Source organism: Trachemys scripta, chromosome 3 (genome assembly GCF_013100865.1).
Source record: "Trachemys scripta elegans isolate TJP31775 chromosome 3, CAS_Tse_1.0, whole genome shotgun sequence".
Lineage (NCBI taxonomy): Eukaryota > Metazoa > Chordata > Testudines > Emydidae > Trachemys > Trachemys scripta.
Window position 1 is genome coordinate 176,163,205 of NC_048300.1, and position 26,375 is coordinate 176,189,579.

Consider the following 26,375-nt stretch of genomic DNA (forward strand, 5'->3'; position numbering starts at 1 on the left):
CGCTAACTGTATTCAAAACCTGGCTAACTGATAGGTCTCAAAATTAAATTGTCAATGGGAAATCATCATCAAGCGAGTGTGTTTCCAGTGGGGTTCCACAGGGATCTGTTCTTGGCCCATGCTATTTAACATACAAAACACAAAATTGTCACTGATAAAGTTTGTAGATGACACACAAATTGGGGGAGTGGTACATAATGAAGAGGAGAGATCACTGGTTCAGAGCAATCTGGATCTATGGTAAAATGGGCGCAAGCAAACGTATTTTAATACAGTTACATGTAAATGTATACATGCAGTAACAAAAAATGTAGGTCATACTTACAGGACAGGGTTGGCAGTGTGTCTATCCTGGAAAACTAACTCTGAAAAAGATTTACAAATTATGGTGCATAAGCAGCTGAACATGTGGGCTCATGTGGCCAAAAGAGTTAATGTGATCCTGGGATGCATAAATGAGAATCTCAAGAAGGAGTAGAGAGGTTATTTTACTGCTGTATTTGGCCCTGGTGCAACTTCTGCCAGAATACTGTGTCCAGTTCTCATGCCTGCAATTCAAGAAGGATGTTGATAAAGAGGGTTCAGAGAAGACCCACAAGAATGATTAAAGGATTAGAAAACAAGCCATATAGTGATATACTCAAAGAGTTCAATCTATTTAGATTAACCAAGAGAAAGTTAATGGGTGACTTGATTACAGTCTATAAGTATGTACACGGGGAACAAATATTTAACAATGGGTTCTTCAATTTAGCAGAGAGAGGTATAACATGATCCAGTGGGTGGAAGTTGAAGCTAGACAAATTCAGATGGGAAATAAAATGTAAATTTTTGTCAGTGAGGGTGAGTGGTTTGAGCATTGGCCTGCTAAACCCAAGGCTGTGAGTTCAATCCTTGACAGGGCCATTTGGGGATTTAGTTGGGGATTGGTCCTGCTTTGAGCAGGGGGTTGGACTAGATGACTTCCTGAGGTCCCTTCCAACCCTGATATTCTATTCTATGATAACTCATTGGAACAATTTATGGAGGGCTATGCTGGATTCTCCACCGCTGACAATTTTTAAATCAAGTATGTAGATGTGTCAACTTTGGGATTTCTCCGGGGATGCTTCACCCCTTCCCCCAGACCTCCACCTCTGCCCGGCCTCTTCCTGCCCTGTTCCGCCCCCTCCCCCCAAGCGCCTCCTGCACACTGCTAAACAGCTGATTGTGGGAGGTGGGAGGTGCTGGGAGGGAGGGGGAGAAGCTGATCGTTGGGGCCACTAGCAGGGGGAGGAAGGCGCTGGGGGGAAGAGGGAGAAACAGATCTGCGGGGCTGCCGGTGGGTGCTGAGCACCCATTATTTTTTTCCCATAGGTGCTCCAGTCCCAGAGCACCCATGGAGTCGGCGCCTATGCAAGACTGGATATTTTTCTAAAAGGCTCTAGGAATTATTTTGAGGAAGTTCTATGACCTGTGTTATATGGGAGGTCAGACAAGATGGTCACAATGGTCCCTTCTGGCCTTGGGCTCTATAAACACCACAGCTGTAGAGAGGCAGGACTATCAACCCATGGTTAGAGTAGAGAAATTAGCCAGGAGAGCTGAGTTGTGCTGTACTTGCTCTCCAGCATTGGATAAGACTGTCACAGAGTGGTTGGCCCTTTAAAAGAAGTTGAGCCCAGCTTCACCTGTGACAGATCAACTACCTCCCAGCTAAGACTGATCGGCTTGGGATCATGTAATTATAAAAGCCAGCAACTAGGCCAGTGTAGAGTGGAGAGCTATAAGAGGCTCCTGCAGGAGACCCTGGGGCAAGCTACTAGACCCAGGTTGGTCCCTGTGGCATGGGACACAGACAGTCTAAAAGAGGATTGGGGAAGAGCTCCTGGTAGTAGGGGATTTCTGACAAGGAAGCCCCTGGGTCAGGGGAAGGGTAGTTGTGAGATTTATGCTGAACTCTTATTTTGGGTTTGCTACAGATTGTTGGTGCAACCAATAAATGTTGCCCTGAAGAAAGGGTATTAATGGACCTTGAGTGTGATGTTTAATCCTTCCTAGACTGAGGAGACAGACCAGCAGGTTACAAAAACTCTGAGTCTTCTATCAGTTCCACCAAGTTTTACACTGATGTTACTCAGTGGAGTAACTTCCACGTGAATAGAGATTGAAAAGATTTGATTGTTTATCTAGAAAAGAGACCAATAATAGGAGACATGGTAAAAAAAAGAAAAGGAAAAACATTAAAAAAATGGCCCAGGAGGAAGTAGGTTGGTAGGTTCAGTTCTCTCACTTTCATTACATAAGAATTAGGGACACTTGGTGGATCTGAAGGATGGTAAATTCAAAACTGATTAAAGGAAATATATTTTCATTCAGTGCATAATGAGACTGTGGAACTCATTGCCACAAGGTATCATTGAGGCCAAGAACTTTAAATACTTAAAGAGATTAGGCATCTGTATGGCCAACACAGCTATTCAGAATTATCAATGTCAATGCTATGTTTTTGAAGGAATGTAAAATATCATGCTTCAGGATGTAAAACAATCTCTAATTACTAAAACTAGATTTTTTCAGGGGCAGAGCATCCCACATCTGCCTGCTGGAAGATTTCGTACACCTTCTTCTGAAGCTTTTGGTGCTGGCCACTCTCAAACACAGCATACTGGACTAGATGGATCACAGGTCTGATCCAGTATGGTTATTTTTATGTTCCTATTATCCTCTTGAGGCAACCCCTTTAGGTCAAGGTTGATCTGTCTTGGCTTGACTTGCAATGCTGCTCCTCACTTCTGCATCTGTTCTGTTCATAGAGGATGCCACCACTGGGCTGTGAATTCAGTACCTTCCCTGAATGGTAAATGAGCTTTCAGGTAACTTTTTATTTATAATAGACCATCTCCCCTCTCCCCAAGGTGCCTGGGGCACCAAACAATATTAAAGACATAATACAAGTTGTTATCATTAAATCTTCAGAAGAGAAGAACAAATTGACTAAGGTCTAACAATGGAACATGGATGCATTGAGAAAACTTACACTAGTGGTGGTTCTAAACTGTGCTTGGTATTTCAGGAGAAATGAGAGGTGAACTTCACAAATTGTTGCAAATTATGGCTATACTCTTTTCTCCCTTACCTCCTCCCCTAAACAAAGGAACTGGTATTTACAAGGGGTTAAGCCCTGCAGTTTCCTCAGCACTGATTCCCCTGTGCAGGATTTTGGCCCAAGGTTTGGCATATTCATTTTCAATATTATTTTATTATATCTACATTTTTGATACATTAACAGTGGATAGCTGCAGCTCAGAGCTTTTCTGGGATAACACAAGACCCAAACTACCATGGGAAGGAATAATTGAAGTGGAAGGGGTGCTGCTGGCTTAGAAAGAGCTCTTGCTAAAGTGTTTTCCAAATGTCTCTTTCCCCTGCACATGCCAACACCTCCCTGTGGATTCATTTACAGCCTATATGCTGCATTCATTAAAATGTATTTCTTGTGTGCAAAAGGCAGATAAAGTCTCTTATGGTGGGGTTATTTAATGTTTGTTAGAACACCCCAAGGTTTTTTTTTTTTTTTTGCCAAGAACTGTGTCACACAGACAAAGGTCATTGCCCCAAACAGTGGATGCTATCTCCCAGAATCCCAGATAATACCCCTCCCACCTCTCATCTGTCACAACAAAACCCTGATCAGGACTTGAGCAGTGAATGCCCAGTTTGTATTGCCCTTCATTGCATCGCCTCACTGCTGCACGGCAAAACATTTCCATTTTCTGTTGCATGAGGCTGCCATTCACGCCTGGATTGCACTCTTCTGCTTTTAACACCGCTCCCTTTGCTGGCTCCAGAATTGACAGGAAGCCAAACTCGAGGACGAAAACATTGGGCCTGGGGAGCTATTCATTAAACTTTACATACATCCAAAATCAGTGGTAAAAACAGAGGAGTTTTAACAAGGAAAAGGAACCCCACTTGTGCTTAGAGGATGACTCATTCATAGGTTCCTTTATGTAATACAAATGAGTTTGCTTTCGCTACCTTCCCCTCCCCCCTACAACACCTTTTAGGTTTGGAATGGTGATTAAACTAGTCCTGGAGTGAGGGCAACTCCTCCCACTTAATTACACTGGGACGTAACTGCTGGTGCTTGCTTCAATATGTTAAAACCCACGTTGCTTGGAAAAACTGATTTCTTCATTGAGAAGAAAAAAAAAAAAAAAAAAAAAAGGCTTGGGCTCCCATGCCCTCGTCTAACACACACAGCATTCATGCTTGCAAAAGGAAAAAAAATGTTGGGTTCTTATTTTAGGAGAGTTTATTCCATTTTTATTAAGGACAAAATCTATTTAAAAAGGTTAATAAGCCATCCCCAACCGCAAGGTTCACACAGTTTCCAACCAGAATATACCAGATCCCAGGCAAATAAAACGAACGGAAAGCAGAGGTCAGTGAAACTCGACATGCACAGATCCAAGCATTGACTCAGTCAGCTCCAGTGACTTGCCAGCAGCAACTACAACGCTCCTATTTCACAGCCTGTGCTGCGGAAGGATATTTCACCTTGTTTACCCTGAAACCGGCTCATTCAGTGAGAGAGTGAGTGGAGGTGGGGAGGGAAGAGATATGGGGGGGGGGGGGGCAGGGTTGGCAGGCTCGCTCTGTGATTGATGGTGCCTTGGCTCAATGAGGAGGCGGCTCACTGTGGGGTGGGCTTCTCCTCTGAGCCAGTCCGCTGTGCGGCGGTGGGGATTGTGCAGTCAGCCTTTGCACTGGGGCACGGTGTAACTGTGCTGCTGCAGCTGCTGACATTGAGTAGTGAGGCATAGAGCGAGCTAGAGAGAGAATCCCAGCCACGTAAGTAACTATTAATACATGGTGGAGGGATGATGTCTTGCTGAAAGGGATCGGCCCGGCCATCCCTTTCTTCCCCCTTCTCCTGCCTCTAGGAAATATATCAGATCCCTGCAATATTTTTTTGAGAGTGATTGCAATTTCTCCCCTCCTCCCCCGCCTTGCACATTCCCCGACCCTAGAGAAAAGAAACCGCCAGGATTTTTCTCCCTGCAGTTTGTTTTGCTTTCTTTTGTGCGTGAATTCTGTTAAAGCGCTTGGAGGCCCTGCGGGAAAACACACGAAAAAAAACCTCGTGCAATGGATAGCTAAGACTCTTGATCGTGTCCTTGATTGCACTTTTTCTTTGATTAAAACAACAACAAAAATCTTGCGTTGCATAATTGTGTGGATATTTGTGCACATTTGTTTTTTGCTTTTGCAGTTCATTCTGTTAGGGGGAAAAAAAGAAATCCAAGGCAAACCGAAGTATTTGTGCAGGGTTTTTTTTATAGCTATACTGTATCTTTTGTCGGCTCTGCTGCTGCCGCTGACCGCTCTTTTAAGTTAAATGCTCCCTCTATTTTTTGTTGAATTTCTGGATAGCCCTTGCTATCAGAGGAAAGGTTCAGACGCCATCTACAGTTAAAACGTAGGCAACTTTTTTTTTTCTTTTGCCTTGTATTAAAAAGAGAGAAAGAGAAAGGACAATCCAGTCCTTTATGCAGCACGTTACTTAACCTTTTTGGGGTTGAGCGTATTAAAAATTTTAGTAGGCGTTCAGGGCACCAGAGACTGATACCGAATCAGCCTCCCCCTTCCTTTCCCCCCCTCTTTGCTCTATTTGTATTACAGTCTCCCTGCGAGGCTGCGTTCGAAAACGGAACGTTGCAGCTCTCCACGTTCTCAAATTAGTTACTTTGTTGCTCTCTGAAAAAAGACAAAATCCAACAGTCAAACGAGTCGGTTGCCGTACAAGAAACAAAAGGACCTGCGACTAAATCCTCTTTCTCTGATCACACGGTTCTCAGCACGCTGCTCTGAAGCTGACCCGCTTGCAAAACAATCGCTTTGATATTATTGTGGGTTATTATTTTTGGTACTATTAATCTACGTAACCCACCCCCTTTAATAACAACACAAAGGCAGCTGCAGCTGGACTGGCAAGTGACTGATCTTAACCCAGGGGTTTGGTATATAACTTTGGTTGGTTCTTTCAATACCCATGAACATACAAAGGTCAACCCCTATCACAATAGCGCGATATGGGAGACCTCGGAATAAAAACCAGGATTTTGAAGAACTCTCGTCTATAAGATCTACCGAGCCAAGCCAGAGTTTTAGTCCGAACCTAGGCTCTCCGAGCCCACCAGAGACTCCTAACTTGTCGCATTGCGTTTCTTGCATCGGGAAATACTTATTGTTGGAGCCTCTTGAGGGAGACCACGTTTTCCGAGCCGTGCATCTGCACAGTGGAGAGGAGCTGGTTTGCAAGGTAACACCTTTCTCCATTATTATCTTTTTAACCAGATCGTGTATTGATTTATATTTGATCGGATAGTCAACTAATATCGACCAGCTCGATTGTTAAATCAATATAAAACCAAACCCCCAACGAACAGAATTAAACTGGCACCCTGTAACTTTCCCCCTCACTCTAGACAATGGCCACGTTATAACGGTGGCCTGGAGCCAAGCTGCCTTCTACCCAAGATGAACTGTACTAGGAAGAACCATCTTTAAAAGATGTTTAAATGTTAGTTTGATCATGCTATAGCCTGATCCTTCCCCACTCTCTTCAAAATGGAGCCCCCTGCTAATTTGAAGATACTGTGGTGTCTTACTTTATTTCTTTAGTTTGAAACCCTTGCAGGTTGTAGACCGCTTTGTCTGAAAAGGGGTTAAAAATCCACCTTGAATTAATCCTGCTGAGCTCTGAGCCCTCCTTATTGAGGTTGGTTGCAAATAGCATCCTCCCCCGTTGCACAATTCATCAAGAATAAAAGCTGTACACCTACGTTTTTTAGAAGAGCAGACAAAATACCTAAGCCACTCTTTGTAGGCTGCTTGCTTTTCAACACCCCCCTCCCCCATTTTCTTTTAACATCCGAAGGTGACCCATGGGAAAAGGAAACCCACATGCCTGCACCTCTCTCAAGCAATGTATTTCCCTTTCAGTCTGAGGGAATATTTTGTTCCCCTTTGTTCCTAAACTGCACTGGTTACATTTTTCATTGTCTCTGGTGCATTAGACTTATGCTCATTCACATAAGCAGGAGTAGTGTGACTGTATAGCAAATTGCAACCCGGCAACATGCACTTTAATGCTTGTATTGTCCCCAAAATATATAATTATGCCATTTAATAATCTTTTGTAAATTTCTGATGTTGAGTTGTCTGTGTAATGAACAGTAGCCAGACACTCATAATTATTCAAAGGATTGATCATAACATTGTTGGTTATTGCATACTTTTAAATTTGATTCACAAGAAGTTATGAGTAGCACATATTGCAAGGGGGGTGCTAATTTACTCCTTGCATCTATTTGTAAAAGATTTTGATTCAGAGGGTAATATAAATGGACTCCTCAGTTATGAGTCAGAAACCCTGATTTTAATGAAGATGTAATTTACCCTTGATTATTTAGGGGGGAGGGAGGGAGAAGTCTTTTGTTCTTGGAAACTGAATGATATTGCATGTTGTACAAATGCATACATCATGTTACCAAAATAAATACAAGTTGAAATAGAATTTCTAGAATAAAAGCCCCGTTCCTTACAGTAGAATAGAGCTACATATTAGGACAGTTGCATTGTCTTATGAAATAAGGGTATCCTGCTGCTTCTCTGCATGAAATTATATAAAAACTTGCATGGCCAGTAGTAACTTCATTGCTGTGCTCTATTTTTAGCAAGCTTTTTCCTCCCTTAGCTGCAAGTATTGCAGCGTTTCAGGATATATTTGTGGCGAAGTGCAGCAAAATTTCAGTTCTTCAAAGGGTGAATTTGTTTTTGTTTTCCCATTGAGCCATACACTTAAGATGCTTGGGTTTTTTTAAACTTTACACCATTCAATTTCCTTCATAAGTGTGAGCCACTGCTTGTCATCCATATCCTGAAAATATTTAACTTGCCTTGAATCTCTAGTTTAACTGAGGAGTGATCACATTCCTAAATTTACCTCAATTAACACATACTTCAAAATACCCTACAGTAGCATGGCTCCTATTTGACAAATATCCTCCCTGTTAAGAAAGCTAATAAGTTTTACTGTCTGGTATCCCACTGAGACAGGCTTAACTAGTTTCTTGCATGGGCATAGGGTGAAATAGCACACACATCCTGATGATGTTCAGATCCATTTGGTTGCACCCACTAGCTACAAATGCCGTTAGTTGCTTCTGGGTTCAGTGGCATTTGAACAATGGTGTTTGCTCACTTCCCCTTGCTAACAACTAAATCAAACTGCTGTTTATTGAACTTGTGTTGAACTGAGTCCAGGGATATTACATAGGTTGACTACAAAAAAGCCCTTTATAAAAAAAAACTTCTGGATAGTGACAGTATGATAGTACTTTAGAGAAACAAAACCCATATGGTCTGTTGTCTTACATCAGAGACCTACTTGATCAATGTTCCCTCAGAACTGTGGAGTATAACATAGGTGGTTGATGGTGTTTTTTTTTAAGGACACTACAGTTGCATAAGAATTGTGGAAATGGTATTTCAAATGAAGACAGTTAAAATACTGGGAGGTTATGAAAGTCCTTTTTCATTGTTATGGCAGCTACTTTTTAGTAATTCCGACCACTTCTAATGTGGTAATTATTAAGTTTTTGAGACCTCTGCACAGATCCAAGTGTCAGTGAGTTTCCCTCTGGAATGAATTATGCAGTGGGGTTTTAGCAACAAACCCTGAGTACTGCCTTTGTGGTTTATCATGTCACCAGAACCCCTTGATGCTAATCTTCTCTCTTATAAAATGAGTTGGGTTAGTTGGGCGTCTGCCTGTCTGAATGACTGTTGCCTGTGATGGAGTATAGCAGCACAGGTAAGTATTTTTTTGGCCCATTATGTCAAGTGTTCTGCCATCTTGGAGTCTCTCCTGAAGAAGGAATTTGTCAAAACTGTGCTTTGAAACATTAAAAACCTTAGTTTGTTTTAGAAGCTTTTTGTAAATTGCTGTTGAACCATGTCAGAAGACTTCAGTCTTAAAAGCTTTTAAAGCTTCAGAGGAAATGACAGTGATTGCCCCCAAAGGAGGCAAGCTAGGATATGAAAAGCAATCATATTAATGGAGTTTGGTTTAAGGACATACCAGCTTCTCTCAATGCTGTTAACTAAACAATACAAAGAGTAGCCAGTTGCATCTCTAGTGGGACCAGATTACTGTTATGAAAGTAGCAGTACGCCCCAGAATGTGTTGGACAGTAATAGTGTTTCACTGGTGCTGGAAACACTCACCCCTTCCTTTGTACCCTACAGTGCATCTGGGGCAGTGTAATAGTATAAAAGTATAATATAATACACTCTTTGTCATCTGTTGCTCTGCAGTAAGAAAGTGTAAGCATTCCATTATTTTCTATGGACTCTTTCCACTGCTTTAGATTATTTAATTGACTCAAATACTGATTCATTCATAATCACTAGACTATAGTAACATTTTATATTTGGATTTCCCAGCATCCTTTATGCATTTTTATAGCCCATTCACAAGATCACTGATAACCTGCTTACTGTAAAAGTGACAGTCAACTTTTAAAGGGACACTCAATTATATTTGCCCGAAGATTTAATTTCTTTTTAAAAGAAAGCTTGTATACAGTCTAAAACCAGTATTTCCATAATGCTTTTCTAACCTTTGAAACAATCATTGCAAAACTGAGAATGTGAAAGTGAAACTGACTTCTCTGATTTTTCTTCTCTGCAATGAACATAAGTAAGAGGAAGTAAACAATATTAATGGTGACAAATTTGATTTTGAACATGAAAAAATGTTAAGGCTTTAAGGAGTTAGTAAAATAGGTAAAGAGATTTGTTGGCTTTAGTTTGACAAAAAAAATTTAAGCACAAATCTCCACAGGCTGTTCATGGTCTCTGAGGTCTTAGTTGGATTTCTTCAAACAGAAGGTTAATTTGAATACTTTTGAGGCCTGACATCTTTATATATAACTATGGCCCTCAAACCATAATGTATATTACAATTTGGGTTTAATCACATATTGGGTCTTCAAGCCATTCACACTTACTTCTGGAGAAAAACCTCTACTTAGCTTAGCATTCCCTTCCATGTAAGGAGGTATAGTCTCTGGTGTTTTTTTCCCCCAACGCCATGCACAAATGCACCTGACAATTCCACACATGGCAAAAGAGTTGTAAAAGCAATGTAGATACACAACAACAAATTTCTGTACAGTGCTGAGTGCCAGATATAACTACCGCTTTGTACCTTTTATGCTATCTTTAACCCTTGTTTTACTGTCATTGTTTTCTAGGTATTTGATATTGGTTGCTACCAAGAGTCATTAGCGCCGTGTTTTTGTCTACCTGGACACAACAGTATCAACCAAATTACTGAAATAATTCTTGGGGAGACAAAAGCGTACGTGTTCTTTGAAAGAGGCTATGGGGACATGCATTCTTTTGTTCGTACCTGCAAGAAGCTAAAAGAAGAAGAGGCAGCCAAACTGTTCTACCAAATAGCTTCTGCTGTTGCACACTGTCATGATGGTGGACTGGTATTGCGGGATCTCAAACTGCGAAAATTTATCTTTAAGGATGAAGAAAGGTAAGAACCTTTTGCATGTTGGACTTGGGATTGCTGTTCGTATGGGTTAGTTTCTCTCCTTGCTCTTCTACAGCCAACAAATTCTAGGTTAAGAGTGTGCAGAGGCCTGTGGCAGATCCCCCAAGATCTGTAGGATTTGGAGACTAAAGTTGCTGCCCATTCCTAAGAGAGGAGGAGGGAAGAATTGGCTTAATGGTTAAGGCACTGCACTGGGAGGTCTGTTTTTCTCTTGTTTGTGGCACAGACTTCCTGCGTGGCCAGCATTTACATAAAAGGTCTATGGTGGTTGGGTGTGTCAACTTTTGAGTGCTCAGCTTTCAGATTCATGAGGCCTGATCTTCAAAGTTGCTAAGCAGCCACAGCGCCCACTGACTTCACTTAGAGTTCAGGGCCCTGAGCTCCTCACGGGATTTGACCTTAGGAGATCCACCAGAAAGGGGGACTGATGCTGACAAGAACCGTGAACTCTTTGAGGAGAACTCTCAGCATTGTTAATACCATTTATGGACCAGAGGTGGCAAGGAGAGTGCAGTGATAGTGCTGCTGGTTTTAGAGAACTGACTTTTTTTTTTCTTCCTATCTCCTTGCTTTTGTGGTGAGATGGTTCTGGATATAGCAGACTTCAGGCCCTTGAAGGTTAGAATCCTTTCTCTGTGGCTACCAGTTCCCATTAATTGTGTTCCATCCTGCATTTCGGTAGTGACATCATTGAGTCCTGCTGGAGCAGTGTGGAACATGGGAGAAATATTAAACTTGAAGGTGACCATCAAAGAATTTAAAATAAAAGGGAATGGAAAGAGGTGGAGCTTTGTGCTTTTCTTTCCTTTTTTATGATGTGTATTGTTTTGGGGTTGCATTTCCCTCTCCCCCCCCCTTCTTTCTTTCACGCAGAGGATTTATGCCTACTTAGCTGCAGGCTGACCCAAAAGATGGAGGGGCCACACCAAAAAGGCATAGAGACAACAATCTGCTGAGAAGTGCAGCCCTCATCCCCAGCTGCTGGAAACAGTGTGTGTGGGGGTGTTCTTCCCAGTAGGCTGGTCTTGACCCTGTTTGGGAGCTTCCTTGTTCAAATCAGCCATGGCTGATAGACTTCTGATCAGTTTGAAGTCCTTTAGCTGGTTCCTGGGAGAGAGAGAGGGAGTTCTCTTTCTCCACACAAGAGTCACGTCTAAGTTTTCTCTTTCTCTAACCTCCCAGTCCCGTGATTCTGTTGAGTTGTCTGCAGGCTGAGGAAGACAGTGCTGCATCAATTCAGATTTGGAAATTTCTTCTCAACCATGAGGAATAGAAACTTTCTCTTTTTCTAATTTAGTTTTATGGGTACTGTCAACTTAAAACTCAAAGTTAAATAGATACAGGCTTTTAGTAAAACCTAAGACAAACAAATATTTTCGTATTTAATTCCCATATAAACAGTTATTTAGAAACAAATAGCTCTTCCCCATTTTCTCCTCCACTGCAATACATAAGACCTAGAAGCTCCATCACTGGGAGCTTAAGGGAAAGGAGCACTAATGATTAACATTGTGCCCAGTCTGAGATAAGTGCAAAATGGAAACAATCGGGTTTTTGCAATTCTCTCTGTTAATTTTATTATTAATAAATATTTATATCATGATAGCACATAGAGACTTGGTTTAGAAATATGGTAAGAAAACTTAATGTTTTAAATTGGCAATGTCATTTTTACTCTTAATAAAAAAATTTAGCACAGAGAATATAGTATATGCTCACAACATGTGTGGTTATATATTGTAGTCAGTGGGTGTTGATCAATGGGAGCAGATTTACTATGGAACTTTGCCCTTGGGAAGCATTTAGTGCAGGATTTCCAAAGATTTGACTACATCATAAGGCACAAGGCCAAAGTATAGGTATGTGCTACAATAGCACTGCTTTATTGTTAACATTAATTGGAGAGTCAAAACTCAATCAATTATTAACTAAAAGAGAATGTTTCTTCTGATTTTTAAAATACCATATGCTTAGAGGTTAAATGGCTGTTGCTTGTTATTTTTAAGCCAGTAACAAGAAAATTAATTTTCATCCAGGTGTGTCAGAGTGATTTACAAACATTAAACTATTTACAAACCATTTCTCATCTGAACAAATTGAGACACAGTCAGGTGAAACAGATAGTGAAAGGCAGAAATAGAAGAACTAGCTTCTATTTTTATTTTTCTTCACATGCTCCAAACCATCAGAAAGCAATCAATTATCACTTTCAATCTGCTGCTGCTGTATGTACTCTCTGTAAAATCTTCTTGCAACTTACTAGTTCACTGAAGAAGATGTAGAGTGCGTCATTCGGTGACATCCAAAATACCAGGCATTTCAACAAGGCTGGTACTGCTTGTGATGTTGCATTCTGAGAAACATCATCACAGAAACCAGCAGTCTGCTTGGAATGCATGGTATTTTGGGTGTCGCAGATTACTGCTGTCTGTGACATTTGTAATGAACCAGGAAGTAGGAGGAAGCAATTTTTTTTTTTTAAAGTGTAAAATTGTATGCCTGCTGAATAAATTGGGCTTCTCTCCTCTCCTCTCCTGTCCTCTCCTCTCCCAAACCAAATCAATAAATCTATGTATTCTTCAGAAATAGTTCAAATTCATTAAAAAAAAAAATCAATTTCAGGGTTTCTTAGTGCCTACTCTCTTCTTTGGGTCTAATGATGTCTAGGAATAAGTAACCAAGTCCTAACATTTGAAGTTATATTAAAAACATGCACATTTAGAACCTTTCTTACCCTTTCTGAACCTATATAACAGCTGTAAATTAGAAGGATATAGGGTTTCAATCCAGCAAGGTGCATTGAGTGCCCTTAACTCCCACTGACCTCAGTGGCAGTTGACGGTGCTCAGCACATCATAGGTTTGAGCCCTAATTCCATTAATGGCAATCTGGTGATATCCTAAAGCAAAGCTAGAATGTGATGGTGCATTAAGTTTCACACTCTCTCTAGTATGCACATGTTGTGCTTAGGATTCAGTTTTAAAGACCTTGCAATCTAAAATTACTGTTGCACAGTTCAAATTAAACCAAAAATGGGAAGAGTGATAGATTTATTTTCCCCCAGTAGTTATTACATCTGTCAACTTCATTTGGAGTTTGGGGGGCTTAGCACTTCTGCAAATCCGGCCCTAGGGTCTTACAGCTGTGTTAATTTATCCAGCTTTGAGAGCCTATGTATTTGAGCATTGTTAATTGAATTCTATGAAATATACAGATATGCACTGTAGTCAGGGTAATGTTATGGTAGAGTACAATAAATAGTACTTTTGCGTTTTCTGACTTGAACTATGCAATCTAACTGTTTTATTTAACATAAGTTTTTTTGCATTTAATTTACCCTTTTTAAATACAAATTGTCAGGGTGAAATGGACTGAGCTTAACGTTGGGATTTCAGAGTTAGACTTCTAAATTCATACCTCATCTCTGAAGAAGTAAAGACCTTTAAGATGTTGCTGTGTGGGTGGAAACACTTTGTAAGGCCGGGTTAGAGGACAGCTGCACATCTGTTTATGTAGTGATAGCTGTGACTTTGCTATATAAAATTCAGGGCTAGACTTTCAAAACAGCTCAGCTTTCATGTAGGAGCTGACGAGCTCTTTGTTTGTTTGTTTGTTTTGGCGCCTAATTAGGAGCTCTGTTGGGTGCCGTACACTTTTAAAAATCTGGTCCTAACATTTTAATTTTTAAAAACTTGACTGCTGTAAAATACCACGAAAATAGTTGACACACACTAACAGCACAAGATGTGCAAAAACCACTAGGCAGGTTGTTGTTTTATAGGTTTGTGGGGCTTTATGTATGCTCATGTCATGAGGTATTTTTCTCCTATAAACTGACCTAGCAGCATACTCTGTGCCTATGGGCAGAGAAAATGTGCAATTCTCCCAGCTGTTCCTCCCCCGAATGATGTCAGAGAATGGTAGAGTCTTTATTGGACTATGCTAAAAATAGCTGTATGCCCAGTATTGCTGTATATGTATTAAAGTAATTCATCAGTTTTATATAAAACATAATTGTTCCAGAAGGAGCCACATTGAAGATTTAAGAATCAAATCAGTCTGTGTATGTAGCATGCTCTTTGCATTGGCTTTCCTAACATAGGTAACACTTCTCCTGTCAGGGAATTATTAATTTCTTTATAGCATTTTAAATACTTTAATTATATTAAAATATTAGCTGTCATAATGTTTGAAGCGTAAGGACCTTGCATATTAATCATTGTTGAGGGAAAATGAAAATAATGTTAGTATTCCAGATATTGTAATTTTTCCTTATTCTTCTAGTAAATATGGAAAATTGCAAGCAGGTGAGAGTTAATCAAAATAAATAAACTTGACACTTCGTCCTATGCCAAGGCAACACATCCAGCACAATCCACTCATTTAGAAAGCCTGTGGTAGTGTAATATGTATTTAGTTGGTACACTGAGCAGTTTTTGTTTTGTTTTTTCTGGAACTGCTCAGTTCCTTGGAGCTAGTGTATTCTGCTTTAAGGTAACTTAGTTTTGTTCTTTGGCATCCTAGCGCAGTAAAACGGATCCCACAGAAAATTGGAGCAGAGATTTAATTTGCTGCATACTTACTGGTTATTAAGGCAAGGTCTACACTACAAATGTACATTTGGTATAATTACGTCACTCGGGGCATGAAAAATTCACCCCCCCGAGTGATGCGGTTATACCTACCTAGCCCCCGGTGTAGACAGCGCTGTGTTAACCGGAGGGCTTCTCCTGTCAACATAGCTACCACCTCTCCCGGAGGTGGATTAACTATGCTGATTGGAATAGCTCTCCCATTATCATAGTAACATCTTCACTGACGCGCTACAGCAGCACAGCTGTCCCACTGCAGTATTTTAAGGTACTGCAGTATTTTAAGGTCACTTAGGGCAGGTAGACCTGCCCTAAGTGACTATTTCTCTTACTTCGGGCAGTGTTGTTTCTTCCCCCCCTCCACCCACCGTGCGTCCTCCCCACACACTCCTGTCAAATTGTGTTGCAGTCAGCTGGTTGCATTCTGATTTTAGCAACCTTTAACCTTGCTTAGAACACACAGTGAACAAACAAGCTTTCTAGGAGTTCGGGAAACTGTTTAAAGAGCTTTCAGTTGTAGCAATGGAAGTTGTGTAAATAGAGCTTTCTTAAAATAAAGATTCAGAAACAAAAGTAGGTTTCTTTTATAGGCCGCTCTATCATCCTCTGTTAACCTAAACTGAGAGGAAAGAGGTAGCCTTAAATAGTGTAACTTGAACTGTGGAGGGTCTAAGCATAGAGCGAATCTCAATCCAGAAACTGAGGCTCTTTCTAATTATTTTGCCTTTGACAGTGTGTGGGAAAGCTGGATTGTCTTCCCAGGCAGTAAATCTCATTCATCAAACTTCAAATATAAAACAGAACAGTTAAGTAACTTCTGTCAGCAGCCAGGTTCATGATCCCTTTGCTCTCTGTGTCGTTTGATTGTTAAGCCTCCTTTTTGATCCAGACGTTTATACAGTGCCTTTTTGCCAGAGCCCATGAACCAATCGACAAACCTTAAGCTTCAGAATGTCCTTGTGAGGTAGGTAACTATTCTCTGCATTTTATAGAGGGGTGAATGTGGTCATTGTGGTTAAGTGATTTGGCCAAGGTCACAAACGAGGGAGTAGCAGAAGCTGTGAATAGAAGCCAGGAGTCTTCTTTGCTGTTCTAATCCCAGTACTGAAGCACTGGTTTCTGGGAGAGCGTGATAGCACCAAATAGACCAGACAGCGATTAGAGAAGACTGGGTCCTCCAACAGGAGTTGACCATGCCTTGTGGAATACCTGCACCACTCCCACCTACCTGGAAGGCATTTTTCCCCCTTCCTCCCTCCCACTTCCTGAGACCACCTTTCATCATTCCCACCTCCATAACTATTCACCCCTTTCTCTGAGGGGTTTGTTACTCTTTAGTGCCTAGGTGCCTCCATATTCTGCTGTGCTTGAAGCACATAGACTGAATGAAGCATCATTTATGGGCACTCTCCTGTGATTGGCACTCCTCTTCTTGGGTGTTTCAGACAAGTCAGCAAGTGGCGTGCACCATGTTCCCTGAGAGGGCTGCTCTCTCTCACCTTGTGCTGAGGCGATAATGTTGCATCAGCAAATTCCTGAATGAATTGTGTAATTCTGACCGTGCTCAGCATTTTGTTTTGAATTCAAGTCAGTCACGTTCTAGTTACATTGCTGACTTTCCACAGGGTTTTTGTTGACGATGGTAACTAATTCCCCCTCCCTCCCACTCCCCCGTAAGTGTTGATTACTGGACATTTGTTTCACTTTCCAAAATAAATATTTGGCCAATATGCATGGCCTACATTTTCAGAAGTGACTAGTGTTTTTTTGGTTGCCCAACTTGAGACACCTGAAAGGCGCTTGATTTTCAGGCCGCCTGCAGCACCCAGCATTTTGTGAAAACCAGCCTCTTGTAAAGTGTCTCAAATTGAGCACCCAAAATCTAGTTGTTTTTCAAAATGCAGACTGTTTTACATAGATCCTTTTTTGCACAGTGTAAGCTGTCGGTGCTCAGCGCCACTGAAGATCAGGTTGCTTATTTAGTGTGTCTCCTGAGGCAGTAAACTTGGGGTTCGTTTTTATGTTTCTTGTGGACAGCTATCTTAACTAAACCAAATGCCTGTCTTTGTTCCTTCCCTCCACTCCTGGTGTAAAGGGCTCTGGAGAACATGGTGGATACAGGTGCATAGAGTTGCAAGTGGAGCCTTTAAAACCATTGATCTCTAATGGCGATCTAAGGAAGATAGCCACCTTATCCCAGATGCTTATCAAATAATGGAATCCTTGTGGTCTTTTAACAAAGTCTTATCCCTCACTGAAAAAAACTGAGATCCTCTTCAGTTAGAAAGGTACAGAACCGGAACTACATTCCCTTTAGTGAAGGTCTTGTGTCCTAAATCTATAAGAACACAGACAGATGCATTATAAGGTACTTCTGCTGCAGCATGCACTTACAAACAGTACCATTGCATGGAATTCTGTTCAGATGCTGTACAAACAAGATAGTGGGGGCCATATCATCCCTCCTCTGGGTCTATCCTGAATGCAGGGCAATCTGGGCCAGATTCTTGGCTGATGTGAGCTCAGATGAAGTCAGTGGAGGTATGTCACTTTACACCAGCTAAGGGTCTGGCCCTAAATTTCTAAGCCATACTCCTCACCCTGGAGTCTGAGCAACTGGGTTGAAGTCTGCACTTGCAGAGGCATTCATCTAAGGATGGTGAGGGAATCTGCACAGTTCCCATCACTGCATGGTAGTGGGGTGGTGGGAGAGTCTTTCCATTCCTTTGGTAACAAGTATCCTCCAAAGCTGCGCTGTTTCAGCCACCTCCCCCCTTGCTCCTTGCCTTTGGAGAGCTGCCAGCCTGTGCCTTCACTGTGGAGTCTAATCCCTACCGAAAGGGTTCTGTGATATAGGGGAAAGGAGGATTAATACTGAGAATGCAGCACTTCCCCTTCTGCACTCCATTGCTGAGTTGTGGCAGGGGGAAGGAAGGGGTTGTCCCCTTTGCCCTGGTTAAGATAGCATGGTCCTTGGAGCAGAGATGAATTTTGAACTAAATTATTATATGCTCACTTTAGCAAATGTCAGGATTTAATAGTGTGTGTATTTAAAGTAGACGTTCACTTCAAACTGCTGGCCTGGTTTGTTTAGAAGAGATTCTTTTCTCTTATTTACAATAGTCAGTTCGCTACAAAGAATAGTGAACAGTGCCAGCGTTTTCTCACAAATCTGATGGCACAGTCAGTTGGTGCTCAATTTTTACCTTTTAGAGTGAGCTGCTACTAAATTATCCTGATTGGACTTGATTATTGGCTATGTAGGAGCAATTCTTGATCCTGCCTGAGTAGTCGCTGTCCCTGGAGTGGGGAAAGAGTATGGCTCAACAACAGTCTCTCTCTCCAGTGAGAGCCAGGTCTGTGGGGGCCAAAGGAAATGCCATTCTGTCCACAGCCAGAATGATGTTGCCTATGACGTGTGGTCATGTGGCTGTCGTGTGTGTGGTCTAACCTAGGAAGGAGTCTTAGGATGGAAGGGGTAATCTTTTCTCCTCCCCACAAACTATCATTTGACATTGGTTTGCTCTTTAGTGCATAACTATAGAGATGTGACCAGATGACAATAGAAATTGCTTTCTGGTCTCTTGGAGCACAGGGCTACTGGCTAAATTACTGTCATTTCTGAACACCCACTCCCAACAATGCTTGACTAGCAAGTAGATAATGTACCTACCAAGTTAGACGGGAGAGTAGTTTCTTGCCCCTTTCTTGGAAGCAGCTGGTATTGGCTACTGGTGGACCACTGGTCTGGTGCAGTATTGCAGTCCCTATGTTCCTAAAATGTTCACGCTACGTTGAGCTGCTGCAGCCAAGAAGTCACTTTCCGTATACACTGTATTGGAGAAATATAAGAAACAGATGCTGTACTAATCACCCCTTCAGTTCACGCATGGCCTTCCTAACTATAGAGCTTTGAGGCCTCTGAATAATTCCACTGATTGTAGTTCTGGAAATTGTTTGCTTTTTGGAGAACATGAGTGAAGCTAGAATGTGATTGCAGAGTTTTTGTGGCCCTGGCTTCTGTGTGTTAAAAGGCAGTGTAGTAATTTGTCAGTAATCCCCAAACTCTGCAGGGAGGAATAATGTGAATCACTGTGAAAAAGTGTAGGCTGTATGATAACAAAGCTGTCTGCCAGGAACTGATGCCAACTCAGGAGGTTACATTGAAGAATCTTCTAGAAGAGGTTTAATTGATCAGGTTTTGTTACATTACTGAAGAGCACAGTCTTAATGCAGTCAAGTAATGAATGGCATATTGATAAGAAATTCAGAGTGGTATTGTTTTTCATGGGTTTCCCTGACGGTTTCTATGGGGACAAAGACGCATTTCCCGTCTGAGTACCACTGCTGCCCTCTGATTGCACTTCTGTGGTTTCATTCACCAGTAATGGGAAAGCATTCATAGGCAGAATAGCTTCCCCTTTTTAAATAGCCTTGATTCAGGGTTGTATTTTTTTAATGCATTAGGCTAATGCAGTGTTTTATCAATGATCTGATAGATGCATAATGTTCTTTTTCCAAGTGCTTATTCAGTCTCTGCATTAAAACTTGAAATTATGTACTGTAATTATGCAGGCCTTCACAAAAGTCTTTGTTGCACTACAGTATATGTATAAAGTGACTCTCATCCGGCTTTGCCAGTTGTGTACATCTGAACTTTAGGGATTAATTTTGCATCAGCCATTCCTATAGTAATGTTTAAACACTGTTCCTACTTCTGTCATTAGTGGATTTATTGGGAGAAAGGAAGGATTTTAACTGCAAAATTAATTTTTTAATTTTCTTTTATTCCAAATTGGTAACAGCACAATGTGAAGAGTTTCAAAACTGATCATGAATTAATTTTAAAATAATTGCTCTAGCGTGTCTCTTGCCTGCTAAGAATCAAATTTAGGCTTGTCTATTTACTCTGAAACTGGATGACTTTCCCACCCTTTATGCAGAAACCTACATTTTCAGGAATGACTGGACAGCCCAAAATTGCTAATGTGACGTGCCTTAAAAGGGCGAGTACTCATGCCTTCTGAAAATCAAATGTTTTAAGTTAGACACTCCAAAACGGAGGCATCCAAAATCACTTCTCACTTCTGAAAATGAAGGCCAGGTTATTTTTCTCCATTGCTTTAAGCACTAAGGAGGTCGGGTTTCTCTCTTTTCTCCACTGAATTCATTGAATATGGGTCTTGGCATCTAAAGCGTTTGGAAATACCTGCACATGTTCTGTGTCTGAGTGTAGACAGCTTTACAACAGGATTGGTTTCCCCATACCCTTAATGTTGTTCCCCAATAGGTGAAAATGTTTCATCGTTGTAAGTTTATGCTAGTCTTAGGGATCTTTCACAAAAGCAACCTAGCTAACTAAAATGTCCAAGCAGTTCATGGTATGTGAGTAGGTACTAATTTATAGTCAGTGCACCTGATGTGTAAGAGCTTAAGAAAGCAAGCTACTAGTTTTATACAAAGTGAAATGCAAATATACTAGCTTGCATGTTTAGTGATCACCTTCACTGAAACACTGCCTCTAGCAAGACCACCATTTCCTTGCTTTATTTAATCCATAAATAAAAAAGAGTGAGTGTTTGTGTGTGTTTGTAAAATCTATATAAAAAAGATTGGGGGTGGTCTGTTTGTGTTTAAAGTCCACTCTGTTCAGAAGGATGAAAACATGGCTGTTTGCTTTATTCACTCACAGATTACAGTGGAGCAAGCAAAAAATGGCCAGCTGCTCTTCAGTTTACTGGCTTAAACCAAACTTGCAATAGCATGCATATAGGGCTTGATCCTGTAATGCAGGGCACCTTGCATAAGGCTCAAGGTCATAGTAAGGTTTTCCATTTCCTGTGTGTGTGTGTGTGTGTGTGTGTGTGCATTGCTTGCTTTTATAACAAAAGGAAGCCTCTTCTCTCATTGGATTCCTTAGGAATCAAATATTTTTGAAGGGAGAGGAGCAGTCTTTCTGGTCCCACGGTGTCAGTTTTGTACGGCACCACTCAGTCACAAGAACATAAATGCTTGGGAATTCAAATAACTTGGTTTTAAAATTTAAAAAAACAAACAAACACAAAAATACTCGCTAGTCTGTCTTTTTCCTTTTTAATCCATAGCTCTATTGGAAATGTAAAGTATGATAAGGGAATAAATACCATCTGAGTGTCAACAGCACAGGGAAATACATAGGAGGGAGTGCATGTGTTGGATTCCCTCCCACAAGTTGTTTATAAATAGAATACTCCTCTCCAGCCTCTGTGTATGTGGGGGTGTGTATTTTACTCTGTTAGTTAACAAAAGTGAACTGATGGCTTTACTGCTTGGCAGTTTAGTGACCGAAGTGCACATCTGAATAACTCTGCTCTACATCTTGGTGGAAAATGTGACAGGCTGCAGTACTGGGACCACCACTCATGTCTCTGCCTTCAGTTTCAGTCCCACTTTGCCCTGTGCTTTTCTCTCCTCTCCTTTGTCCTTTTCTCTCTCCTCTCTCATCTTCCCTCCTTTTCTATTCTCCTGTGTAGATAGAGGAACAAGTGTATATTTAGGATTGCAGAGGAAATCCTCCCAGCATTCTTAGTCCGCTTCCCTCTTCAGCCCTTTTGTGCATAAAGAGGTTCTGAATTTGACACAGAAGGAAGTTGACCGTGATCTTGTAACTTTTCCTGTGTGAAGTATAACTGCAGTAGATTATTGTTTGGAGTTCTAAAGGTTGGTTGCCTGTCCATCGCCAGCAGAGGTGTCTATAAGCCGGCAATGGGTAGTTAATCAGGAGGCTGATGCGTGGCACACATCCCATCACTATGCACTTAGGGAGAAGACATTGGCCTATTTAATCATAGTATGAGCTGCCTTTATGTACTGTATTTGGGAGCCAGGAATTCTGAATTAGGTATTTATGACTTCCTTATTCAAGGCACGTTGCCAAAAGGGCTTTGACCTCGACTAGTAAATGTCTCTAGATGTCGAAATGGTCTGAGGGTGGTTGGAGAGTTTATAGAGCGGTCTGCTATATAGCACTTTACAACAGAATACCACGATTGGTTCTACAGATATAGCCCTGAGCTGTCCTGGATCCAGTTCTAAAGCCAACGTGGGTCACGCTTGCCTTTACTACTCAAGCCCAAGCAAAGTTCTCCTCAGTAAACATTTAAGAAATAGGACTCCCGTTTTTTGTCCTAATACTTTAGAAAGCACCTTGTTTAATATGAGGGGCTGTGGCTTGCAGTCTATTCACAGCCCAATCTGTGAATTTATGGTTTTGGAATACTGTCTTATACAGGGCCTGTTCTGGTCCTGGGGCCTACCAGGGGCACAGCACATAGATCAATGATGAAAAGAGACTAGGACCATATTAGCCAATGTTGGGTTATGATCCCTGATGTGAATGTTTTACATTGAACACTCTGTCTCATAAAAGAAAATCCTGATAAATGTCACACTTCTTTTCCATTCAGAGAAGAAGGATTCCAATGTGCTTGCATTACACTAAAATTGTTCCTAAAATAACTGTCATTACTGGCGAATAAAATCTATAGACTAAAGGGTAACTAGTGTCAGTGTCCCCTCTGTCAGTGAAAAGGGATCTCAATTTTAAATGCTATATAGATATGTATCGTTAGACTGAACTAATATAGTAATGTAACAAGGAAGCTTGGAGTCATTTTTCACTTTAGTTTGAAATAAAAGAAGAGAATTTGCCACTGCCAAGATTATTCTTGCATTGTGCTAACAAGTGCATGACACTTCAGACATGAAGAGCTTCCAATCTAGATACGCCATTTCTACGGTCATGCTGAAAATCGTTTTTTGTGAATCTGTCCATCACAAAGAACTGTATTGCCTTATTTCTCTTGATTCCCCTAAGCAGGATAGTCTTGTTTTAATCTGTTAAATACCATTTTAACATACCTAGCTAATGTGATGCCATTTAAAGGAATGTTTGGGAAGACTTACATTTTATTTGTATAGTTCATTCTTCCTGTATTGTGTGTTGGGGTTAAAGAGAAAAGATATTTTAAGGTGAGATTGTGACTTCATTATTTCAGTTGACTTCAGTGGAACTAATGTGAGTGCCTGCTCACCAGTGTGAATAAGGGAGCTGTACTGTAGCCCTTAGCTGGTATGTACCTTTGTGGTCTATGTGAGGAAAAGGCTGTGTTCTCCTGCAAGTAGATTATTACTGTACCAGCTGCTCCTTGATTATGGGCTTTATCCTCTTTCAGATGTCACTTCACCAGACACAGACTGTAAATGCTTCATCTGAAAACTGTAGTCAATTTGCAATAAAAAAAAATTCTCTAGTTTTCATAAGCTAGAAGCTATCTCCTGACTTTCAATGAACTGGGTAATTTCCCTCTGGAAACAAAGAAACCACCCTAACTTGCATAATGAAAGGGGAAGAATCAATGCCACAAGAACAAACTAAAACACACCCCACTCCCGTTTGTTTGTTACAATCTTAGTGAACTTGGCAATGAAAGACTCCACCATACTCCTTTAGCAAGAGCTCCTCTGGAGTGACTTCTCAGACATGCCTTACTGTTACCAGAAAGTGTAGGCGCGTATGATTGGGGTTATATTTATTCTCTTAATAAAATCAAATGTCTAAGTGGGAGGGAAGAGACAATGCACATGTTACTATAAATAAAGGAAATCTTAGCCTAAGAATGGGGATTCCAAACTGATGCACCTTTTTAGGATTATTGATTTTTCTGACGTACTATTATCATAATTATGTAACTGCAATAGTCTGGTATTCATCAGTGGGTTTAATGGTTGCCTCTGTTTTCTTGCCCTTCAGGACTAGAGTAAAATTGGAAAGTCTAGAAGATGCATATATTTTACGAGGAAACGATGACTCTCTTTCTGATAAGCATGGATGCCCGGCCTATGTGAGTCCAGAGATCTTGAACACAAATGGTAGCTACTCTGGCAAAGCAGCAGATGTATGGAGTCTAGGTGTCATGCTTTACACCATGTTAGTTGGTCGCTATCCTTTCCATGACATTGAGCCTAGTTCTCTCTTCAGCAAGATCCGTCGTGGGCAATTTAACATTCCAGAGACTCTGTCCCCCAAGGCAAAATGCCTTATACGTAGCATACTGCGCCGGGAGCCATCGGAACGGCTGACTTCACAGGAAATTCTGGACCATCCCTGGTTTTCTACAGATTTTAATGTCTCTAATTCGGGATACGGTGCTAAGGAAGTATCAGATCAGCTGGTGCCTGATGTCAACATGGAAGAAGATTTGGACCCATTCTTTAACTGAGCACGAAGACTGGTGTTCAGAAGGTACAATGACCTAGAGATGGCCACATGAAGGAGTCCTTCCTGACCGTGTTAAATCACATCCTGCATCAGCCTAGCTTGGTAGCAAAAGACACTTGGAGTTCCTTGGTTTGAGAAGGAATCTCCACAAGGAGCTAATATAACAAATGTAGCATGGGGACAGATTTGGGGGGGAGGGAGCCTTGCTATCAGGTTAGATTGATTTGGAGGGGGGGGAAGGCAGCATGAAGCAATTGTAGCTTCTCACCTTTTGGAGCCAAGGAGACTGACTGCACATGCCAATTCCAGTGCAGCTGTATCACTCCTATTTCTGTTTCATTAAAATAGTTGCAGTTCACAACAAGTAGAGAAACTTTTTGCCTCAACACGCATCTTGGCATCGCACTGTTAAATATTTAACTTCAGCCATTATTCAGGGAAAGTACAATTGGCTAATATTTTTTTTTTAAAATCTGATGTCTAATAATTAACGGGATTCATTTAAGAAAAAATTAGATGCACATAGACATGAAAAGTGGGTGCTAAAAAAATAAACAAAAGTTCAGTTCATGTCTCTTGATAGCTATTTTCAACTCATATTTCTTCTAAATATACTACTTAATATTCTTGTCAGGAAATGACATTTTAATGCTTTGTTCCCTTAAGGGGAAGTAACTGTCATTTAACAAGCTGTTCTGTTTTGTGTCAAATGGTTTGTTGCAGGAAGCTATTATTACTCAAACTTCCAGATGCATTACTGCTATCATAGTAAAAGAAGAAAAGAAAACCTATGTTATTTTTAAAAGGGTTTGAAATACTGGCTGCCATGTTTGCCATGCTGCACGTATGTGACTGTAGAGGGCAGAAAGCCCTTGCATCAGTTCTAGATTCAGAACCAAGCTTTTGTTTAACTGACTGGCCCACATGTAAATAGGGGGCTCTTTATTGAAGAAAAACATTAACATTTTTCTTTTGAATTCCGCTTGCGAAGGCAACTGTTCTATTTCTTTGTTTTTGGGGGGTTATTTTGTTATGCCCTGAATAAGAAATAAAAGGGTATTAATAAGCTGAACATTATTATTATATGGATACTTCTCCCGAAACATACGCAGTAATATGCACCTTTTGTATTGTCAAGACTTACTCTATTTATTGAAGAAAATGTCACAGTAGTGATGTATTAAGCCAGTACTTCAATTACGGGTTGACTTGGGATGACATGTTACATGCTGTAGTTAACACATTTCTTTTCTGTTCAGGTATTTCTGTCCCTGAATAACTTTTTATTTAGCTTTTTTTTTTTTTCTAGATGGCTTTATTTGATTTAGACTGGCAAATGTTTTTAATTACTGCTTTTATATTGCTGTATGATATTGAAATCTCTTGGCATAAATATTTGTGTTTCCAGTACCTCAGTTGTTCTGATATTACTGCCTGTATACGTTTTGTGAAGTGGTCATGTTTTTTGGGTAGGTACATGTGGACTCTGTAGTATGTAAATGTTACTTGAATTTGTGCTCAATTATAGTATGTGGCATGTGCGTACAGCTGCTTGGCATTTGACGTATGGATGCTATTTGCCTGCCCTGCAGGGAAGTTACGGTCCCACTCTCGAAGATGTTTCACGGGCCTTTATCAAAAGATGAAGTTAGCTGCAGCTGACCTGCCTTGGTTCTATTTTGGTAACTAAGACTATAAAGGGAGTAATGTTTTTACACTCTGAAGATGGTGCTGTGTCAAGAAGGACTTTTTTTTTTTTTATTTTAATTTTATAAGTACCTTGTAGGAGGAAAGATTGGTGATGTGCATGGTGGGGTTTTACTGCCTCTGGTGCTTTGTCATGTATTTGGTTTAATGTTTTTGTCCTAATCTCTTCAATAAATAAAATTGTGCATATTTAACTAAA

The 26,375-nt window shown here is 40.8% G+C and overlaps 1 protein-coding gene across 3 annotated transcripts; it reads left to right on the forward strand.

The window, feature by feature from the left end:
* The first annotated feature begins 4,707 nt into the window (after positions 1–4,707).
* On the forward strand, positions 4,708–26,375 carry TRIB2 (tribbles pseudokinase 2). Of its 3 annotated transcripts, XM_034766530.1 has the most exons (4): positions 4,709–4,836; positions 5,668–6,307; positions 10,308–10,600; positions 24,002–26,375. In XM_034766530.1, exons 2-4 carry the CDS (start codon positions 6,038–6,040, stop codon positions 24,468–24,470), a joined length of 1,032 nt encoding a protein of 343 aa, XP_034622421.1. In that variant the 5' UTR covers positions 4,709–4,836; positions 5,668–6,037; the 3' UTR covers positions 24,471–26,375. The 3 variants fall into 3 exon arrangements, with proteins under 3 accessions (XP_034622420.1, XP_034622421.1, XP_034622422.1); XM_034766529.1 differs by having other exon boundaries at positions 4,708–6,307; XM_034766531.1 differs by lacking the exon at positions 5,668–6,307 and having other exon boundaries at positions 4,713–4,836.